At 40.7% G+C, this 21,950-nt stretch overlaps 1 protein-coding gene across 3 annotated transcripts in view; it reads right to left on the bottom strand.

The window, feature by feature from the left end:
- plppr2b (phospholipid phosphatase related 2b) overlaps window positions 1-21,950 on the bottom strand; it is a 45,711-nt gene that overhangs the window by 5,892 nt on the left and 17,869 nt on the right. For 2 of the 3 annotated variants that reach the window (XM_034129282.1, XM_034129283.1), the window contains exon 3: window positions 19,024-19,212. In XM_034129282.1, the coding sequence (XP_033985173.1) occupies window positions 19,024-19,212 (189 nt within the window). Of the gene's footprint in view, window positions 1-19,023; window positions 19,437-21,950 lie in introns of those variants that run through there. The other variant, XM_034129284.1, reaches the window with a different exon arrangement.

Raw genomic sequence — 21,950 nt, forward strand, 5'->3', positions numbered from 1 at the left:
AATGTTCCACCCTCACCCTGATGACACGTCAATAAAAACTCCATTACTTTTTTATTATTATAGCCGTAACACATTTTGAAGACCCATTTAAAGAGGACAACCCCGAAAGCCTCTGGCAGACCTTTCAAAAGCCCTTTTAAGAGTTTAAAAAGCATGTCAAATCAGCAGGACATTGATCTCGTCTGACAGGGGAATGAATCTACTAAATACATTTTTGGACACCCTGCATACTGAACCTGTCTGATCATAGGACCCCTGCTGACAGAAGCATGGATAGATGTAGGTTACATGCTCATACAATATGGATGGCTCAGAGCTAGGAGCGTGGGACGACGCTAATGCAGAAAAGCTCACTGTACTCCGTGTGACAGCTGAAGGCTGAGGTTTACACTAGCACCGATATGGGGGAACCACCAATGGAGGGTTCAGGGGGAGTTGTGTGGCTCGTGTGTCAACATCAATTATATCTTTGGTACTCCAAAAATTATATCTTTGGAGTATGACGCGACCTGAGTGCTGAAAAGCTTTACTGAAGTGATGTGTGTTGCTGAACGAGACGTCTTTTCAAGGAGTCCGACACCCCCAGGGCGTCAGACATCAACGCTTGTGGAGTGGGCGTTCTCAAACCGACGGAAATATATGTGAAGATACCACATAAAAAGTTGCACACAGCATCATTATTGTGAAGCCAGGGGGAATATGTGACTAGTAAGGATGAGATCCAGTTTTCGCTTTATATTGGATGTGTGATTTTATTTGCCTTGCGCTGCTCAAATGTAAGTGTTTGCATATATTCACAGTTCCGCCTTGTACAAGTTCTTGCGCTCTAGAAAGTCTAATAGGCCGGTGCATTGGATCTTTAGCTCTGCAATGAAAGCACATTGAAATGTTGTTCTTTTGTACACAGTGAAGACTTCACCTGCTAAGTTATTGCCCACTAGTCATATTCTGCCCACACTTCAAACTAAAGAGTTGTTGGGTTTGCAAAAAGGATTCAGAAAATGAGTAATGCTGCTATACTTGACATACTTTCTAGATGGAGGAGTAGCAAATTGCAGGGACAAATGTGAAAGAAGCAGCCCCTCACAAGAGCAGCCGGACATAGTGTTTAAGCTATTTTTTTTTAAATCATATTAGCAGTAAACTCATTCAAAAATAAATAATTAAAATGTTCTTTAAAAGACATCATATAATGTCATGTAAGAATCTGCTTCAATGTTCTGCTCACAGAGCAAACACAAGTTGGAATTTGCTTTATTTATTTCTTCAAGGAGATTCATGTGTAGGGAAATGAATCATTATTATCCCGGGAGTTAGTGAAGGTTCAGATCCTTACTAGAGGCACTTTGGCAGAGCTGGTGGACGCCAAAGATTAGGCAGCTGGATTATTTGCAGCACATTTCTTCCCCCAGGGTGCACTGAAATCACTCCCCATAAAAAAGACTCCAAAACTGAAAGAAGGAAAAATAGCTAAATTAATTGGTATCAGGTATGAATGTATACTAATGTAGAGTTGTAAAAGCAGTCTTCATTACATGCAATTGGTTGATTGTATGTTGATTGTTGGTAATGGAAAAATTAAAATACAAGCGTTTTTACTAGTCCACCATTATAGCTTACACTAATAATCACAGTTTTAATCCTGCCATGTTTGACACATTTGTGTTCATTCATCCTTCTTGCAACACCAGAGTGTGAGACGGCCAATGTCAGTCCTACAGAAGTTGCAACCTCCGGTACTGAAAAGTAAAGCCTATGCCTACTGGCCTTTAACCTGAATTTTCTCTGATAAGGAAGTGACTCAACCAGTCAAATGGTAAACAGAAAATGCCCCTAATACTAACTAGATTTTATTTCCTCAGTAAACATTTTCCCTATGAGTTCATAGTCTCGAGAACTAGTTCCAAGTCTCCTTCAATACAACATGATGTTCATTTTGTAAATGAGTGTCCCATTTATTTTTAAATGTATAATTAAGCAGGGTATGCTTTAGGGCGGGGCTTCCCTGTGATTCACAGATCAATACCAAGATGTTCTCAGGTCTGGGTGTTACAACTTTAACGCTTTCAGTTCATGAAAAGTTAATTGTAATGTTTTGGTTTCCTAAAAATATCTTAATTAGCATTTGGTTGTACTAAGCTCCACCCACAAATGACAAGCATTGGATATTACGTCAACTGCCTTTTTACAATATATGTTTCCATAATGCAACCTTTCTATTATGCAACAGGGAAAGACTTAGTACATGATGGCCTTAAACAGAATATACTGTACAGCAGGTACTGTGAGCAAATGCACCTAATTGTCCCACTTAGTAGTCTATATGTAATGTTCAGTGGGCTGCTCAAACCTGTTGAGCCCTTTTAAATACTCTGCCAGCGATAATAAAAGCAAAGTCTGAATGAGTTTCATTAAGAGCAGCACTACAAAAGTAGGTCTTACATCATGTGGTTTTAACACATTTTTAGAGAGGCTGGTTCAGAGCTTTGGGCTGCAGGAAACGAGAGCAGTCTTCTTTTATGTCGTTAGATTTAGGTGTGGTATAACATTGATCTAATCTGTGGGTTGTACCAGAACATATGTAGTGACTGAGGTGATTATATACTGAGGTAACAAGAAAAGATTAAAACACCACGAAGAAAGTATCATTGCTGTGTTCCTACAACAAAAACATGATGACACATTTCTGTACAAGATTGACATGTGGTCTCATCTTGGCTTGTATTAAAACTCCTACAACAGTTACTGTTACAGTCCTAATGTATTCCTGGGAGGTGCTCTTGTGTATGTGAGTGTAGGGGAGAAGAAGAGTAAGAATATTGGAGGAGACAGTAGCCACTGATGATAGTCAGCCAGCAGCCAAGGGGGAATACTAAGATTTACTGATTAAAGAAAATAGGCTGATCGCAACATAACCAAACTATCAAAAGGCTTTCAATATTAACAAATCATAATAGACTTTCAACATTTTACAGGTCTCTATACAGAAAATAAACTGTAATATTGGTGTGAAACAACCTTAGAAACATACTATAAAAGAGGTTTAGCATTATAACCTTAAAAAGGACGATCTCTCTGCAGATGGGCAGGATGTGTGATGGACACAGCTGCTGTAGCCACAGACCTAATGAACACCCTCATGTACTCATTATCTGCAGCACATGTGCACACATGTACAATGGCCAAAAGATGAATACACTGTGGTCATGTTGAAAAAAGATGAAAAGCTAATGATGAATTGTAATATCTGAATCTGATTTAATTTGTCTCTATGGTATATAATTTTTAAGCAGCTTCATCCCGCTTCTGTGAGACTCCTTGAAACAATGAAGGCACAATGAGTGGGATTTGTTGGGTGGGTAAACACAACATTCAAAGATGGCACCTCCTCCCTCCTATGTTGCTCGCCAGAGTGGAGAAAGCCAACTTCTGCTGTATATATTGATTGTTTATTTTTAAGGAAAATCATACTAATTGTGCGTTTAATTTGGGAAATGTGTAGAGTAAGGACTCCATCTCTTGCACTTGCTTTTGACTTGATTATTTGGTTGCAAAGCGACGATTAAATATTTGCGAGAATAAGCAGACTCATGATTTTCATCCCAGATTTAGATTTGACAGCTTGGCCTGTTTCCTAATGAGTCCTTAAAGGCATCATCAAAACAAACTGAATTCAGAGAGACTGAAAGGCAGCCAATCGGAGGGAAAGAAGTTTGTAATGTACATAACTGCACAGTTTTCTTGAATATGCAATATGCTGGGGTTGGCGCCGAGTTGTTGAAACATTAATTTGAGGGTTTACATTTTAATTATTTATAATTTCCCTTTAGAGTTTGTGCTGTATCGTATAAAGCTATAATTACATCTGACACTGAATGGTCTGACGTGTTTCTCTCACCAGAGGCGTAGCCATTAGGGAAGCTGATGTCCGATCCTTTATCTCTACTCAATTTCCTTTTTCAACTACTCTCAGGCAACGTGCTCACATCGACATTCAATGGTGATGAGCTCCTACTGAGACATTTTTGATCCATTTCTCTAACAGCCATGTTTGCAAAAGTATCCTGAGTCAATACTAATCATGTTCATGCTGATCTCACTAAAATGCTACTTCCTGCTGCTCTGCTTTAATCACAATAAAAGGTATTTAATAGAAGGTAATATAAAATGTATTGACAGCACTGGGTTTAAAGGTCCCATGTCATGGCCATTTCTACTGATCATAATTCCATTGTTGAGGTCTACTAGAATAGATTTATATTGTGCAATTTTCCAAACTCACATTGGTTTCTCATACAGCATCTCTGTATAGTATGTGTATTCACTCTCTGTCCTACACGCCTTGTTGGAGCTCCTGCCCCCCCCCTCCCTGTGAGCCCACTGTGCTCTAATTGGTCAGCTCGCCCACTCTGTTCTGATGAGTCCACCACCGTTACAGCGGAACATCAGTGATTATGTGTTACAATGGCGTTAGCAACCAGAAAATGACACCAGTAATGACAAACAGATGAGAATGCTGCGTGGGGTCTGGGTGCTGTGTTGGCGGGACGTTGCGCGGCTCGCTGCTGTGAGGAGCGGACAGTGTGAGCTGGGTTAATTTCCTGGTTGCTGCATGGGGTCAGCGAGACAGCGAGACACAATGGATGCGGGAAGGGGGGGGGGTGCGAGGCTCCACTAGCACCCCCCCCCAGCGCGTCACAGTTTCGCCGCTGAGAGAGTGTGTGTGTGTGTGAGGAGCTCCACAGATTGGTCCAACGAGGCGTTCTGGGGCAGCATAGACAGGTCTTTTCTGTGTTAGAGTTTTACTCGCTACAGGGTGTACTTTAAGGGTTTGTGACTTTGCAGACCGTTTACATGCAGAAAAAGCTACATAACACACAAGGGGACGGGTAATAACCGGAAAAGCATGACATGGGACCTTTAAAGTAACTTGCATTCTCTTCAGAGACTTGTAATTCAGGAGTGTGCAGTAATCAATATCCATACAAATAATATATAAAAGCTACAATCTACCTAGATAAAACAGTGCACATCTTTTTTAACAGAGGTTTTTTAACGACAGTCTTGCAGCTATTTGATTTGATTTAATTTGAAGGTAACAGAAAAATGAAGGCTGAACTCGTTTGATACATACATACAATAGATGTCATTATCTATTGCCATTATTTTTGTACACCAAAAACACACACAAGCGCAAGTCCACAAGTACAGAGATGAGAGCAGACAAAAAGGAAGTGAAAGCTACAGGCATACAAACAAAGGGTAATTTGCACAAATGGAAAGTTAATGAAAAAAGGTATGACTTTGTGAGTATGTTAGAAAATGCTAACAATTATTAAGATAAATTGGAGATAAAGCTGGGAAGAGATTGGAAAACACGGCACAATTTTAAGAAGAAAGCACAGATGGGCCAACATTCAGCAATCCTGAAAAACAAAACACGACATATTGCCTCTGCTCCAAAAGTAATAGCCCGCCTCTAATAAAGAAGAGGATGGAAACCTGAGAGTGTTTTTGAGGTTCAGAGGAGGCCAGATGGGGACTGTCAGTGAACAGCATGTTGTCCTGCACAGCTGAAATACACTCACCAGTGTATGTCACCACATTATTCAAGCTGTGACTTTTAAACTGCGCAAGGTCCAACAACAACATATGTAACCTTAAAAAACTCTGGCCAATTACTGTCTAAATAAATAAAATGAAATCTGCTGGCAGTGTTAGCTGAATCTCATCCCTCCAGTGCTATTCTGTCCTATCTTAAGTCATTTAAATAGCTGTTGTGTCAGTATTAAAGCTAGAGCAGGGGTGTCAAACTCAAGGCCCGTGGACCAAATCCGGCCCCCGACTTTATTTTATTTGGCCGGCAAGAGCTTGCAAAAAATATAATACGTTTATTATACGGTTTCATGCCACTTTACAGAAGCACAATGTCCATAAACTACATGTCCCACAATGCATCTCATTTTGTGACATGCGCACTGAAGAGACTTGCAATTATTTGAAATGATTTGCCCTAGACTTCTGCTCTCAGACGAAGTTAATTATGAAGTTATTACCCTATCCGATAATAATCCAATGCAGAGGCAATAATGTAATATAAAATATTATTTTATATATATGTATATTTATATAGTCTTAAAGTTACAACCGGCCCTTTGAGTGCAACCTTAATGCTGATGTGGCCCGCGATGAAATTGAGTTTGACACCCCTGAGCTAGAGACTGGAACTTAATCAACAAACTAAAAATACTGCAGCAGCCCTCAAGTCTCTCACTCCAAACCATGTCCATGTCAGGTCCTCAGTGATGTGGACCCCGAGGAACCTGAAGCTGCTGACTCTCTCCACCGTAGTCCCATTGATGGCGATGGGGGCGTGTCCCTCTCTCTGCTGCTTTCTGCAATCCAAAATCAGCTCTTTGGTTTTGCTGACGTTGAGATGGAGGTTGTTATCCTGGCACCAGGATGTCAGGTTTTCGACCTCCTCTCTGTACGCCGTCTCGTCGTCGTTGGTGATCTGGCCGATGACGGTCGTGTCGTCAGCAAACTTCACGATGGTGTTGGAGCTGTGTGTGGCCACGCAGTCGTGTGAGAACAGGGAGTAGAGGAGAGGGCTGAGCACGCAGCCTTGAGGGGCTCCGGTGTTGAGGATCAGGGTGGAGGATGTGATGTTTCCCACCCGCACTGCCTGGGGTCTGCCCGTCAAGAAGTTCAGGATCCAGTCACAGAGGGCGCTGTTGAGCCCGAGATCTCTGAGCTTGATGACCAACTTGGAGGGCACAATGGTGTTGAATGCTGAACTGTAATCAATGAACAGCATTCTCACATATGTGTTCCTCTGGTCCAGGTGTGAGAGGGCAGTGTGGAGCGGGGGGGGGGGGGGGGGGGGGGCTATGGCGTCGTCTGTGGACCTGTTTGCTCTATAGGCAAACTGCAGGGGGTCCAGAGAGTCAGGGAGGGAGGAGGTGATGAATGATTTGACTAACCGCTCAAAGCACTTCATTATGATGGAAGTGAGTGCTACTGGGCGGTAGTCGTTGAGGCTGGTGATTGTTGTCTTTTTGGGGACAGGAACGATAGTGGAGTGTTTTAAACATGTGGGGACTACAGACTGCAGCAGGGACACCTCTGGCAGCTGAACTGCACACACCCTGAGAACACGGCCAGGGATGCCATCAGGTCCAGGAGCCTTGTGTGGGTTAACCCTTTTAAAGGATTTGCACACATCTGCCCTGTTTAAAACAAAAGGGCAGGGCTCCTGATCCTTCTGTGCCTCCACAGCCTGGCTGATCCTGGATGATCACAAAAAATACTTTACTCCAAGTAAGACAATTTAAAGCAGATGTTGTTGTTTGGTTAAACAATTGAAAGGCTTCAGTTATATCAAGTTAGATATATGTTTTCCTTAAATCTAAATTCTAAATGGTGATATTATAGGCATGCCAGTGGGTTCAATATAAACATTCAATCTGTATTTTTAGTCTAAAGTTTTCTCTCTCCCAAAGATAAACTGGAACAAGTTGAAAATAACTTGAAAGCCAATTACCTTTGAGCAGATGTTAACTGTTTTTCTGGAGGCAATAGATATGTTTTTTAAGCTGCATTTATTTCAGCGGAGGGATAAAGAAAGATCTCAACAAGTCAGAAGAGATGGTGTAATTAAGATTTAGGCAGACGTTTGTGTGCAAACACCTGGAGGAAGAGAAAGACATAAGATAATGCAATGCTGGAGAACAGAAAATAGGGCAGGAGAAAGTTATAGAAAATGAGGAGTTGATAAAAGTGACACACAATTAGAGAGAAAAAGGGCAGAAGAAGAAAGAGAGGAAGAAGATCTGATAGCACTGCCTCAGAGAGAAGGGAACACACAGCCTCCTTTGGTGAGAAAGTAGGAGCACCTGTTTGTGCATAAAGGTTTTTATGATTTCGATTTTTTTGTCAAGAGTCTGGCAACTCTGGAGGAACTCTGACAAAAAAGATAGCATATGAGAATCTCCGGAGGCTGAGCGTGACTTAATTGTCTTTCTTTGATTTTCCACCTCTTGTGACACTGTGACAGTCGATGGTAAAGGGCTTTTTGTTGCTTTTGTGAGCATGACTACAAACAAGCGCATGACGCACTGTGCAGTCTTACTTGACAAATGCTGCGGATAAGAATAAAAGGAGATTGTAAGGTCATTTCAGGAAAAAAAACCTGATGATTTTTTTAATTTGAAAGCTGATTCTCCAAGAATGCCTAGTGGGCTGCACTGACAGGAAGTGTACACAGGTAGATTTTATTTAAGTCACCACGAATAAAGGTAAATATACCTTTAAAAAATCCTGATAATAAACACACTGCGTACTGTGATTAATAACAAAAGCAATCAGAATGGGAACAAGTGATGCAGCATTAAATGTTTGTTTGACGTCACAGTACATAAAAAGCGATTTAAGCTTGAGGGGGAGGATGGAAATGTATGCGTCTCTGTTTTTTTTTACAGATGTGATGGAATTATTATTCTTAACAGCTTGAGGATGTTGTGAGAAAACACAAAATGTAGCTGTACACATTTACACTGAGCACTGCTGCATGGTGAATCATAACTGGTGCAGTGTTAAACTCCTATCCTGTGTGTTTCTTTGTGTGTCATTTACACTAATACACATTTAAAAAATGCTGTAACACTAACTGATAGCAGCCCTTATAGTTATTATGATCAGAAACACGGACTACTTCATTAGGATTACACCATGTCTACATGTCGTATTTCACATGACATTTGTTGATAGTGCAAGCGTAGCACACACACAGTTCTCACACAGTGGCGATGGTAACCATGACAATTTATCTGCTTCAGCTTCATCATCACCCACACTCTCTCCATCGCCTTTTCTCTGTCTCACCCTGCTTTTATTCTGTTTTGTTCATGAACCAGGTCTTTTTGGAGGAGAAACTAGGCTACCATAAATATTTCCCTTTATTTCCCTCTTTTATTCTTTTCTGATTCAAAAATAAATTGTCCTTTCTCGTCTTCTTCTTCCTCTCTTTGTACTCGGTACGGTTTGTTATATGACCCCGTTAGTGTTCTCATCTCCCCGCTTTCCCCTTTTATTTTCTTGTCTCTTTACATTTTCCTCTATTCTCCTGAGTCTCTTCCTTGCTATACTTATCCTGCTTACTCTCTTTTCTCTATCTCCACCTCCTCGTAGGCCACGTTCACAATGCAAACCTCAGTGCTACATTTCAGATTTATTGATCAAATTATTCTTTTTGGCTGTTCATATTGTTTTTTTTAAATGTGGCCAATATCAGATTCCAGTGTAAACACAGTTGTGAACTGACCCGCCAAATAACAATAAAGAAGACATCACACCCAGATCTTTGTCATACAGAAGTGAACACAGAGGACACTGAAATGAAGTGTTTGTGGTTCGAGTCGATGTAGAGTGAAAGCCAGAAACTTGTAGGCATGATAGTGGTCAACACCTCTCCAAAAGACTCACACCCGTGCAGAATGGTGACAAATGAATTATTACTTTTCTGATTTTCGCATAGCAATAATCCAGACCTGTATTTGAGTAAGGACCGCTTTTGAAAGTGGCCGTGATGAGACAGATTTCATGTTTTTTGTGCTGTTCACTACATCATGAAAAGAAAGCATCTGACTCATATGCGCACATAAATAAATACACTTGCCACTTTGCCTGCAGTTTGAAATAACCTTTATTCTCCTTTACTTCTGTCTGCTTTCCCTCAAGAAGAAACAGAGGGACCCCTGATCGGTGTGTGAAGAGACCTCTGGGCTAATCTCTCAGAGTGTGAGAGTATTGCTGGATTAGGGTGCTCATCTATGGGTCACAGCGTGTTTCACAGACCATCACACTGCGAGCGGATGGCTGGTCAGGCGTATCGACATGGGGATACATGGCCTGCTGTCTTCATCTCTCAATTCTCTATCCAGTGTGATTGGCAGCGACAGGATAAAGCCGTGATTATCCCCTATTATCCCTGTCCTTTTTTCACTGCGCAGTTTCATAAACACAACTGCAGATGTACTGAGCCGACTGTCTGCCTTTATTTCTGTCGCTCTCTCTCTCTCTTCCACATACAAACACATGGAGGGAGAGAAATATATGGGTTGACAGACAGAAAGACAGACAGCAGATGGTGAAGGGCTATGACAAAACAGATTATATAAAATATGGCATTTTAGTTAAGACAGGTATTAAATTAGCTTATTAGCAACCATGACTCACACTTTCAAGACTTTCTTCAACAAACTTTTCTTTAACGTCGACAAGAGCAACTTACAACTATATATAGTTAATTACTTTCATTATTATTTGCTGATTTCCTCTCACTTAGCCAGCTGTTGGCTGCCACTCAAGCCACTCAAAGCCGGAGGTCCTTCTTGTAAATTCAATGTAAATCCATCAGCCCTGACTTCATAAAGAACGTTTCTGACATCTTACCGATGAATACTGTACATGGTAAATGCTAAACCAAAAGGCAACCTAAGGAATATTTGTGTGTATTTGATTGAAATAAAAACATTCTATCATAGGTAAATCTTGTTCTGCATGTAAATTGGCAATTGCAAACATCATTACTGATGTGGTTACGGTAAACAATCCCTGCATCGTGCAAGTGGAGCGCTTGGAAAATCTATCTGAGAAAATTGTTTATGCTGTTCCCAAATCACCAGTTCAAAAATGCAAGTTATTCCCCTTATCCCCGCCTCAACTCTGCACACAGTCCTATGTGTTTTTGCGTTAGTGGCCAGCTATCCTCGTCTCTGTCTTTCTGTAATAATTTGTCTGCTGGTATCTTTTGTCTTCTTTGAGTGACTTCACAAACATTTTTGCTGTTCTTTAGTTTATAATTCAACCTGTCTGTGTCATGCCCTTGCGCCAATCGACTCTTAAACCTTTCCTTGTGATTTTTCAACACTAAATCCTCCTTTTCATACGCAAACACTATTATCCTTACGTGGTATGACTTTGAAATTAAAATCACATTGAGTCTTACATATTGTATCTATACGGGGAATGAAGGTCATTCCCATCTACCAGTAATTTTAGCTCATAGAAATACAATGAGAGACTTTGAGCTGTTTTGAAAGTAATTTGACAGGTTCAAAACCAAATAGCGGTTGTTGTTAGCATATGGGGACAACACACATTAGTCAGACTGTTAAATGTGTTCCACTCACTATTTTGGAATTTAGTTTTGGCCTTTACTGTCCACATAAAGCCAGCTTTTTCTTCGTTGTCACTTGTTGATGATTAACATGTAGCCTGGGTCTATAATGACATTCATAATTATTACCATTTGTATGTCCTGGTGTGTCAAAATGTTCCTTAAATGTCTGGCATCATACTTCTCCACTACACGTTTAGTAGTCTGCAAAACCCTAAACAAAAGTACCGTTATGATGGTCACAATTTTCACATTGGCAATATTACACACAAAAATGGCCACTGGTCAGAACCAAAACCACTTTTGTCCTTTTCCTCTTTCATATAACCTCAGAACAGGAAGCTGATCTCCTCTTCACCCTATACAAGTGTTTCAGTGAGACACCCTAATATTTTCTGCTGATCGGTGGCTCTTCACAATCCTCCTCTGTCTGTCATATGTGACTCCATTATTTATGAAGGATTTTCCCGAGGCTCAACAGTATGCAAACTTCTGGCAAATTTGCATATGGCGTTGGACGGATGTGTGTGAGTAAGGAGTCTGTGCTTGTGTGTGTGTATATGTGTGATTCCCCAGCTTGTGCTTTAAAATAGAAGGCCGGAGACAATTGCAATCAACATGAAAATGCCAGAAGAAAAGGATGATTGCAGGTATCTACTTCCTGATTCTCCTCTTTCAAGATCTTTCTAAACGCTTACTTCAGTCTTCACAGCGCTTACGTAGGCGTGTGTGATTGTACATCTGTGAGCTTTGGTGTGTGTGTGTGTGAGCAGATTTCTTTTGGGTGCTTGTCAAAGATGACAACTCTGATTACAATAACAATAGAAGGTAAATATAGAAGAGAGAAAGGAGAAAAATGAGAACAGGAAAAGCCTGGATTTTCTGAGAAACCTAATTTTCTAAACATTAGCATAACAATAGAGCAGTCAGGGAGCATGATGGGAGTCTTAATACAGGGGAACTGTGCTGTAGCCGGGCTCACCTACTGCCTCCCATCACCAATCATATGTGTCTACCTCAAACACAAACCAATGTTCACATCCAGGTGAGAGAGGGAAAAAAGTGTTGCTACATTTAGATTTGACATTTTCATCCCATTTCTGAGATCTCGTCAGGAAGATTGGATTTTGTGATTTTGCCGCATGTTGCCTCAGCTGGAAGATTAGCTGTGTAGTTAGAGAGGAGTTGCTCACTGTTAAGGTTCAGTGACATTGTATTTATAACAGCTACATTTAGATTTAAATACATATATTTCCTTGAAATTAACACGATCAGCAGTTTAGAAGAAGGAGGGCAACTTGACATGTGAATTCTCAACTTTGACCGACAGCAACAGTGTCTTTGAGGAAACAGAGAATTCAAGTTCATCATGTAGGTATAGTAGTCCCAATGCTGGTTTTTACAACAATAAAATGACCTGAACACAGAAGGATGCAGCATGGTGATGTAGTGAATAATTGAAAATATTTTTCAAACAAATAGTTTGAAGAGTGCAACAGGTAACAGGCGCAACAGGCAGGTAGAAGAGAGGAGTGGAGCTGTGAATTGGCAAGAATCAGGCAAAACTATACGAAGAGGTGTTACAGTTCAATATATTTCAAAGCTGTTCAAAGTAAATATTTGTGTTTTTTTTTTAAATCACATTTTAGGAAAACTATCATTGTATTAAAAAGATGCAAAAATCTAGATAAAAAAAACAGCAGGATCTGCATTTGTAATTCAGTCTCTGTAATATGCAACATCATAGCACTAGCTTTTGTGCAATACGAGGAAATACATTCAGTGTAATCCTGCTGGTAGGATTCTTTATAAACAGACCGTATCTATATTTTCCTTCAGCATCTAAGGGACAGGCATCAGAAAAACGCTGGGAAGAAGAAAGAGAGGATGGGCTGGTATTATTAGATGTGGATCTAATTAGAGTAAATGGGAAGCAGCTGTGTGATTGGGGGATGAAGAACAGGAGGTGGGCGGGAAAGGCCGTCAGAGCAGAGTGGCAACAGGTGTGTACATGGGCGTGTCATGGAGCAATAGTTTAGGTTATTTAGTGAATAATTTACTTCTTATTTGCCATATTTGCTTTATGGCCAACCCCAAAAATGAGTAACATTGACATGTAAGTTACAGTGATGGTACTAAAACAGCTACAAATCGAGATTCAGTCTCTTGAATGGAATATTACTGGAGGAGCAGGCACCTCTGCTTCTTTCTTTCAGTGGATTTACCAGAATGATTGTAAAAATGTGGTCAAGAGTAGCAAACTGAACAAAAACTGAGGTGGCTGTTAATGTCATAGATATTCAAACTATCTTATGCTTGCTAACTCCATTAGCTAGCAATATCTCCAAATTATGTCATGTAATCTATGTTTGTCCATTTGTGAGGGAAACGTTTAACCACCAAACAACAAATCAACATTTCTAAAAACAGAGCATTTCTTCCTTACCTCTTGCTCACTGTGACCTTTGACCTCTCTTGACCTTTAATGACACCCAGCATCTATTTTCAAAGATATGACGACAACCACATCACAATACAGTTTCAGTGTATCAAGAGCTCTGACTCAATTAACTCTGGCATGACCAGATGATATGGTCTGCCTCCATTTTCCCCAATCCCCATCTTTCTGTCACATGGAGCTGCATTATGCATGAAGGCTCTTTCCAAGGTTTAACAGACAGCAGAAGACACGGACTGGCAGCGAACGGACTCTCTTGTTCCCTATTTTGTCTCCTTCACTCCTCGTCCATAAGCTGGGCATACACTGTGGGATTTTAGAAATGTTGTTGTTTATTTCCAACTCATTCTGTAATCATTTGCGATGTAAAGCTAGAGCTCACAATATATGTTCTTTCACTGTCTGATTCAATAATAATTATTTGTGCTGGGTGCCATAGCACAGTCCAAACAACGCATGACGAATCTGAAATTCGCCCCAAGTCTAAAATGATTGATGTGGTTGAAAACAGTCTCATAGAATACAGCGTTTTCCCAGCTGAAAGCAATCTTCTTTTTTGTAAAGTTTTCTCTTTTGTAACTTTTTCGTACCTCTGTTTCTTGAGTTGCTCATTCTCCCCCTTCCTCACATTGTGCGATGCATTTTGAACCCACTCTGTCTCCACTCTCAAAGAGTGCCCTCACTTTGCTTTCCCGTACTGTTTGAGAAGCTTATATTTAGCAGCATGAGAACGGGGCTCTCCAGGGCAAAAGTATTTAGCATTATGCTCCTGACCCACATAAAAAAGGTGAAAAAAACAAACCGCTGCATTCAAAACGTAACTCCTTCACTTCCTCTTACTTGAGCTTATAAGTGGCTGTGTGTCTGTTTGTTGCACAGTGTGAGTCTTGATTTTCTGTTAGCGCTCACATTGTGCCACATGCATCTTAAGCCTGCAATTACCATTTGATCACATCTTAACTGTGCGGACTGATGGGTGGTTCACACATACAGTCTCCGTTACATAAAATTCACACACACACGCACGCACACTCGCACGCACACGGACACACACACACACACACAAACACTCCGGCATACGTCTCCCACCTGCACAGAATGTGTTTTCAGTGGAAATGGAGGAGAGGATGTGCGCCGTCATCCACCCACACACTTACCTTCACTGATCCACTGAAACTCACGGCATATTTGCCAAGTACAACACAAGTGCTTCTATTTCCCTCATCCTCTCACTTCCTCTCTCTTTGTCTCTCTCTGCCTCACTCTCACAGTATTCTGCTGTAATCTGAATCCAGTAACCACATCAACACTCAAATGTAGCTGACCCTGGTATGTGCCGCTCAGATAATCCAAGTTTAATTTGACATCAAAGCCCTGAAGAATCGCCACTGCATTTAACATTATTAGTTTCAAGGCATTTGATCAGGTTCAAGAAACATGGAGGATATTTTTGAAAACCTGCTGTGGTTTAAAGTAAAAAAAAACAATTTAGTTTAGTCATTAGCTTTAGTAGGAACAAAATCCTGATCTCATCGTAGTTATTCCACATAAAATGAACTGTATCAAGGACTTATTGTGCAAAAACTGAAATAATACTTACCACACACACAAACATGTTTAAATAAATACACAAAAGGAAATAATATGATAGCATAAAAGACGTCATGAACAGATCAGAAATTATCCTTGAAAGTGCCTTGCGGAGTGTTCTAATAAACAAACTAAAGTTCAGTGTATACTTGAGCACTAACAAATGTTGCATTGTTTCACTTCTTGGCACATTAGTAATGAATTCAACAATGTTCAGCAAATTGTTGTTAACAAGTATTTTAATGATGTTTGATTTTGCAATAAAGATGGCAGGGCATCCAGAGTCGTGCCTGAGCTATCGTATCCCATCACTTTGTGTCCAAACAGTCAAGTACAGTTATTATTATTATAAAAGTATGAAGGTATTAAAGTAGTGTCATGTAGATTGTGTTGTATAGAGTAATTAAAACAATCTATTATGTTCATGTTACTTTGAGGCTAACACTGAAACTCTCATTTGAACAGACTTTTCTGGCCTGGTATCAAAGCTCCACAGTGTAATATGATATTTATTTTTGTGTCAATGTGGATAAACATTAAAGCAGAGATAGCAACATAATCCCCAGCTTGCCTTGAGGGCCTGGTGGTGGTAGGGCAGCGGCTGCCACAGTCTCTTAGTGGAGAGAGGATTACGCTTAAAGCATTCTCAACAAAGATTTAACAGATTCACTTACAAGCGAGCAAATTAAGGTGGAGATTCTTCTAGGGGCACTGCACCAACTCAGGGAGTACTGAGCCTGTGAACATTTTCACAGTATAATATCTCTTAGGCCCTAAAGGGAGTTTTGTCAAGTGATAAAAAACCCTGGTTATGTCATCTGGGTCATCTCTGATAAGGCTAGGAGAACTGCAGATTTCTAAGGAAGGTGAGTTGAGAGACTCTTTGATTTGCATTGTGGGAAGTTTAAAGGTCACCTATTATGCAAAATCCTCGTTTTCATGTCTTTAATACATAAATATGTCTCCCCTCTGTGTAAAGAGATTCGGAAAGTTTCAGGAAAAAAGATTCTCACTCTTTAAGTCCTGTTCCATTTATATAAAAACCTGTCTGAAAATGAGCTGATCAGATTTTGGCCACTTTATGATGTCACAATGTTCTTTGGGTTGTGTAACCATTAGCCAGAAACCAGCCAAGGTAAAACCTGCCCACCTTATCACTTGAATATCCTCCTGGAGCATCATTGTGTTTTTTCAAACCAAACATCTTGCAGAGGGGCATGGGGAGGGGCAGTTCATTTGCATTTATAGAGGTGAGGTATATTGCCTCTTAAGTTAAGTTATAAGTTAGCAACATGAAGGTAAATTAGGCTTGACACATGAATATGCTTTAAGAAAAAAACAGCCTACATCACAGCTCTCTGTAGGGTTTCATTCATCTTGTTGGCAGCTCATCCCTTAAAACAGAAGCCCCAGAGTGATTATAATAAGGGGAAGTATGAAGGCTATATTTCAAGCTTGTTATGTAAACAAGTGATTGGGCTTTTTTTATCAACTAAGATTTGTTGTAAAATGTTTTCAACATGAATTGACTGAATTTATTTGAAAAGTGGGCTTATTAACACATGAATACTACTGTGTAATATATTTGTACATATATATTTAAGAAGTACAATATAAGAAAAGCACAAGTTTCATTTGTGGGCCATATTTCATTATACTTTTAGAATTAGCTGAGGGCCGATTCAAAATAGCCTGAGGGCCGCATTTGGCCCCCGGGCCGTAGTTTGGACACCCCTGATTTAAAGCTACAGAATCAGCACTTTTGAAACAGGGCTGAAACAGAGGGGTTTATGGGATGCTACAATGCATGATCTGTTTGGTATTTTGAGCCAAACACTTCAGAGACATGTTCTGAATATATCTGAGACCTATAATATATTGTTGAATAAGAGTATAATAGGGGACCTTTATGATCTGGCATTTTTTTTGACTTGACAACACAAAGGAATAAATGTCAGGTCCAGCCTGGCTGTAACCTGGTTTATAATCTTGAGTATTTGTCGACACTCAGCTCCCACCATACTAAATGTCTGGAGTGCAGGAAAGAAAATGCAGTCATTCTGAATGTTATGCCTCCCCATCTTTATATAAAGAGACACTAGCAACAAGAGAGAGGGTCTGGAACAAAAATAAGAGAAACTTCTGCAGTTTCTGGTAAATCCAAATATCATCATGAGCTGTCACACACAGACACAAAGTGTATCAGCTCATCCATTTTAGTTTGAAGCTAAAAGTCGGCATCAAATTTGAGAGAAAAATAGAGATGAATAATCTTTTGTCATTGTATCTGAACAGAGGCTGGTGGGAAGGAGCGGTATCTGGGAGCGAGAGAGAACACAGATGCTCTGACTTTCAAAAATCCCGCTTCACACTTCAGGCAAAATCATGCCACTGCGCTCCCACTCTGCACAGCTCACATCCCCTGGTGCCTGCAGCCCCCATTCATTCCAGGGCATGCTAGGATTCAAAGAAACAAAAGGCACCTGTTGTTCTGTCATATGAGTTAATAGTGCCTGTGTGTGCAATAGTGTTAGAAACAATCATCAGAACGCTCTCACAAGCACAATCTCTGATCCAAAACATCAACTTAAATCAAAATAAAAGACTGGTTCCAATCCTATAAATGTAACATTTACGGACATAATAAGTTCCAGAATTACCCCAAAATATTTTTATGAATACAGTTGTGAAACAGGCGTATTTGTTAAATAACAATAAGCTAAGAATATATGAAACTTGGATGACAGAGGAGGGGGATTGGGCTAGTCCCAAGTACAATGAAGCGAATTACCCAGGAATCTCTCTCTGTATATGTGTGATTATGTGCATCTTCTTGTGTTTATGCCAGTGTGTGTGTGTGTGTGTGTGTGTGTGTGTGTGTGTGTGTGTGTGTGTGTGTGTGTGTGTGTTGTGTGTGTGTGTGTGTGTGTGTGTGTGTGTATATGTGTGTGTGTGTGTGTGTCCTGCAAAGATATGTTGCTCAGAGGCAACCATGTCATAATGCCACTTAACTGTGGGACATCAAAGAGACAAGCCCTGGGGGACAAGACAGACAGTCCTGGAGACCGAGCTTTGATGAGAATGTGAAGCTATGTTTTATTATTAATCCAACCGTACTGACAAGAGAGTATAGCAAGAGAGTATAGCAAATGTAATGTGATTCAGTATAATCTTATGTTTAATAGTTTTACTGTGCTTTTCAATATTTACTCTAAACTGATTTAGTTGATAGTAATGACATTTGTGAATGGTAAAAATAGAGCAGTTAAATATTTATTTTTTATTCGCTGCTTGTTGCCAAGAACTCATGACCCACAAATTGCAATTCTGTATAGATGTTTAATTATTAAAACGCGCTTAAATATGGATTTTAAAGCGTTGGATGAAGACAGTCTGGTGCAAGCTATCGAAAACTGTGCCGTCTCAAATAGGGGAAGCCATTTAGCTGATGTTTAATTCTGTTTCAGTGCCGTGCAGTCTGGAAATAAGGACAGACTCTCTGTACACTGTAGCTATCTCCGACTGCTCTATGGAGGACAAATATAGTGCCCGTTGCCATGGTTATGATGAGAACTCATCCACACAAACGGAGCAGCGAGACCACGAGGATACACCTACACAGCTCTCTCCTCTTTCAATCCACAAACACCACGTGTAGATGAGGAGGAACTATGTGTGGTACATGTTTGGGGTCGATATTGTGTGTGTATGTATGTAGGGGCTTAGCTTGAGCGGTGTTTGCATGATGAGCACCTGTGGAGGAACATTTATTTGTACAAGTTGAACACAGACTCACCGTCACAGTGGGGATGGCGGTTACTAGGGAGTAGACGAGGACAGGCGGTGCCTTGCTGTTGTCCTCTGGTCCCGGGAACGGCTTGGAGTAGGCTTTGTCGAAACAGAAGAAGCCCTGGATGTGCACGGGGAACGTGTCCGTGTACTCAAAGTAGTACGCCAACAGCACAGTCCCTGCCATGATGACCAGCTGGAAATAAAACATATTGGTTCCAGCTTTAGGATTGGATCCGCAGAAAGAGTGTAGGAGTTGGGAAAAGAAAAGACAGCGGGAAAAAGAGTGGAAAATACGGTCACGGATTTAACAAGAAGAAAAGAAAAGAGAGATTCTTCCTTCCCACAGCAAAATGATGGATGCTCCGGTAATGTGTAAAATGAATCAAGTGTGCATGGAGAGATAGTGAGGGATGAGGATAAGAGGGAGGGAGGGAGAGAGAGATATAGACAAAGGAGAAAGACAGATAGAGAGGGGGAAAGAGAGAGCACTGACAGAGATAGAGAGCGAGAGAGCGATCCCTTCAGCGCTGTTAGAATGTAGAGTGGGAGGGTAGAGAAACAAATGGAGGGCGATCAAAGAAAATAACACGAATGAAGGAAGAGAAGAAGAAGTGAATAAGGATGGGAGGGAGGTAGGAGGGGTAGGGTGGAACACAGATGGGGTGAAAAAGAGCTGAGCGGTGGAGACGACAAGAGGAGGCAAAGAAGAGAGAGAGAAACTACCCTGGGAAAAGCAGAGGGTAGGATGAGAAGAATTACATATAAGTGTGGATGTGTGTGGATGTGTGTATCTGCATAACCTAAGTTGTTATTCTACCGCACGTTTAATTTAAAATACCAGCTGTATGCAAAGCACAACCTATGAAGCATAACATATGACCTTCATAACGATTTTAAAAGTGTTTCATAATAAAAATGTATTAGCAATGCAGATAAGATTGAATGTGAGAGAGAGAGACAGAGTAAAAGAGGGGATGATATACAGTGAAAAGATGAATAAACATAGTTTTCTGCACAGCTGAGACAGATGTACAAGTACAAATTATTCATTTATACTATACTTCAGTAAAGAGCACTCTAACTCCTTTTGGCCTGTTCCCTGCAGGCGAAAAACAGCTGCACAGTGAGCTCCTCTAACTGAACAGTAAAGGTTTGTGCAATGTTAGTTTGCCATGCGGGAATAGGCCTGAAACAAAAAGTACAAGCTAAAAAAGGAATGTGAGTCTAAATATTGCAAAACTGCTGATTAGTTTTATCATAATCTGCAGCCTTAATGTTTGCCAGATGAACTCCTATTGTATGTGAAGGACACATTTATCAGCACCAAAACACGAGGAGCCTCTGCTGGCGGGCTAAGCTGTTTTCAGCATGAAGCAGGAAATAAACAGCATGGAAGTTGTTGTTTACACATACTTCTGTTACCGTAAAGGGGTTATAATGAATATGTATAGAAGTTACACATAGTTTAAGCAAGGAGGACATCTGAATACACTTTTTTATGAAGCAGACAGGTTGACTAGTCTGTCAAAGCTGTGACTAATGAGACTTAATCGGTGCATTGCATTGCAGTAATTGATGGAAAGGAGACATCATTTAGTTCCATCTGTGCTCTTCATGCCATGACAGGTCAAAACGTCTGTGAATCTAATTCATTTGGGAAGGGGAAATGGACAAGGGTACTTTCATGGTGACATAGCTATCAAGACTCAGATTTAGTGCAACATATTTTCACAAAAAGGACAATATGAACAGGTGGCGCTCATCAGCAACGAGAATCAAACAATAACAAAGTATATTAAGAATCCCATTCACGTTCGTAAAGTGGGAGAGCATTTAGTGTATAAAAGGTTTTGGCAGGGAATAACTTTCTTGAGACAAATAAGAAACAAGCAGTACTGCAGTTCTTGTGAATTTAATATCAGTAATTGCAGCAAACACGAATAATAAATGGTGTGTTTGGGATGGTGGATCTTGTATTATAATGTGGGATTGTTTTAAATTCCCAAAGCACACCAACATATTAAAATGTTAGTAAATACTATTTACACAATTCCCTTATTTACAGAAATGTTGATACAAATATAATTTCTACTTCAAAAACTGAGCTAGTCAGTAGTGGTTAGCTTAGCTTAGCATACAGTTGTCATGCTCCTAGTGCTTATGTTTGTAGTTTAATTTAGTTTTTCTTCCTAAAGTCACTATTGTTAAAGGGCCCATGTCATGCTTTTCCGGTTATTACCCGTCCCCTTGTGTGTTATGAAGGTTTTTATGCATGTAAACGGTGTGCAGAGTCACAAACCCTCAAAGTACACCCTGTAGCGAGTAAAACTCTAACACAGAAAATACCTCCCCAAAACGCCTCGTTGGAGATACGTCACTGCCCATTTGAGTCTTCCATTTCGTTCCGGGTACGGCATGATGTCAAGCCGTACCCGGAACGAAATGGACCAATCCGTGGAGCCGTTACGTTACGTCCGCGGAGCCGTTACGTTAAGCCCCCGCTGATTGGTCCAAATTGACCAATCCACGGACGTCCTCACACACACATCTGTGTGCAGGGAGCAGGCAGCTCAGCTGATTTCTCCTCCCTGGCTGCAGGCTGATAACAGACAGTTGGGATCGCGGCGAAATTCTCTCTGCAGACCCATTCTCACAGCGTTTATCAACCTTTTTCTTACTCAATATCAAGCCACACTTATTGTTTTTACTTCGGCTGTGACTTTGTGTGTGCTCAGGATGAGTTTGGCTGTGTTTGGCTGTGTATCGCTAACAAGGAAACAACACCTCCACGGAGCTCAGCGTGATTCTCAACGTCCCGACCAATCAGAGCACACTGTGCTCACAGGGAGGGTGGGGGCTGGAGCTATTGGAGCTCCAACGAGCCGTTAAAGGCAGAGAGTGAAATTCAGTGAATACACGAGAAACCAATGT

This window comes from Trematomus bernacchii, unplaced genomic scaffold (genome assembly GCF_902827165.1).
Source record: "Trematomus bernacchii unplaced genomic scaffold, fTreBer1.1, whole genome shotgun sequence".
Taxonomy (NCBI): domain Eukaryota; kingdom Metazoa; phylum Chordata; class Actinopteri; order Perciformes; family Nototheniidae; genus Trematomus; species Trematomus bernacchii.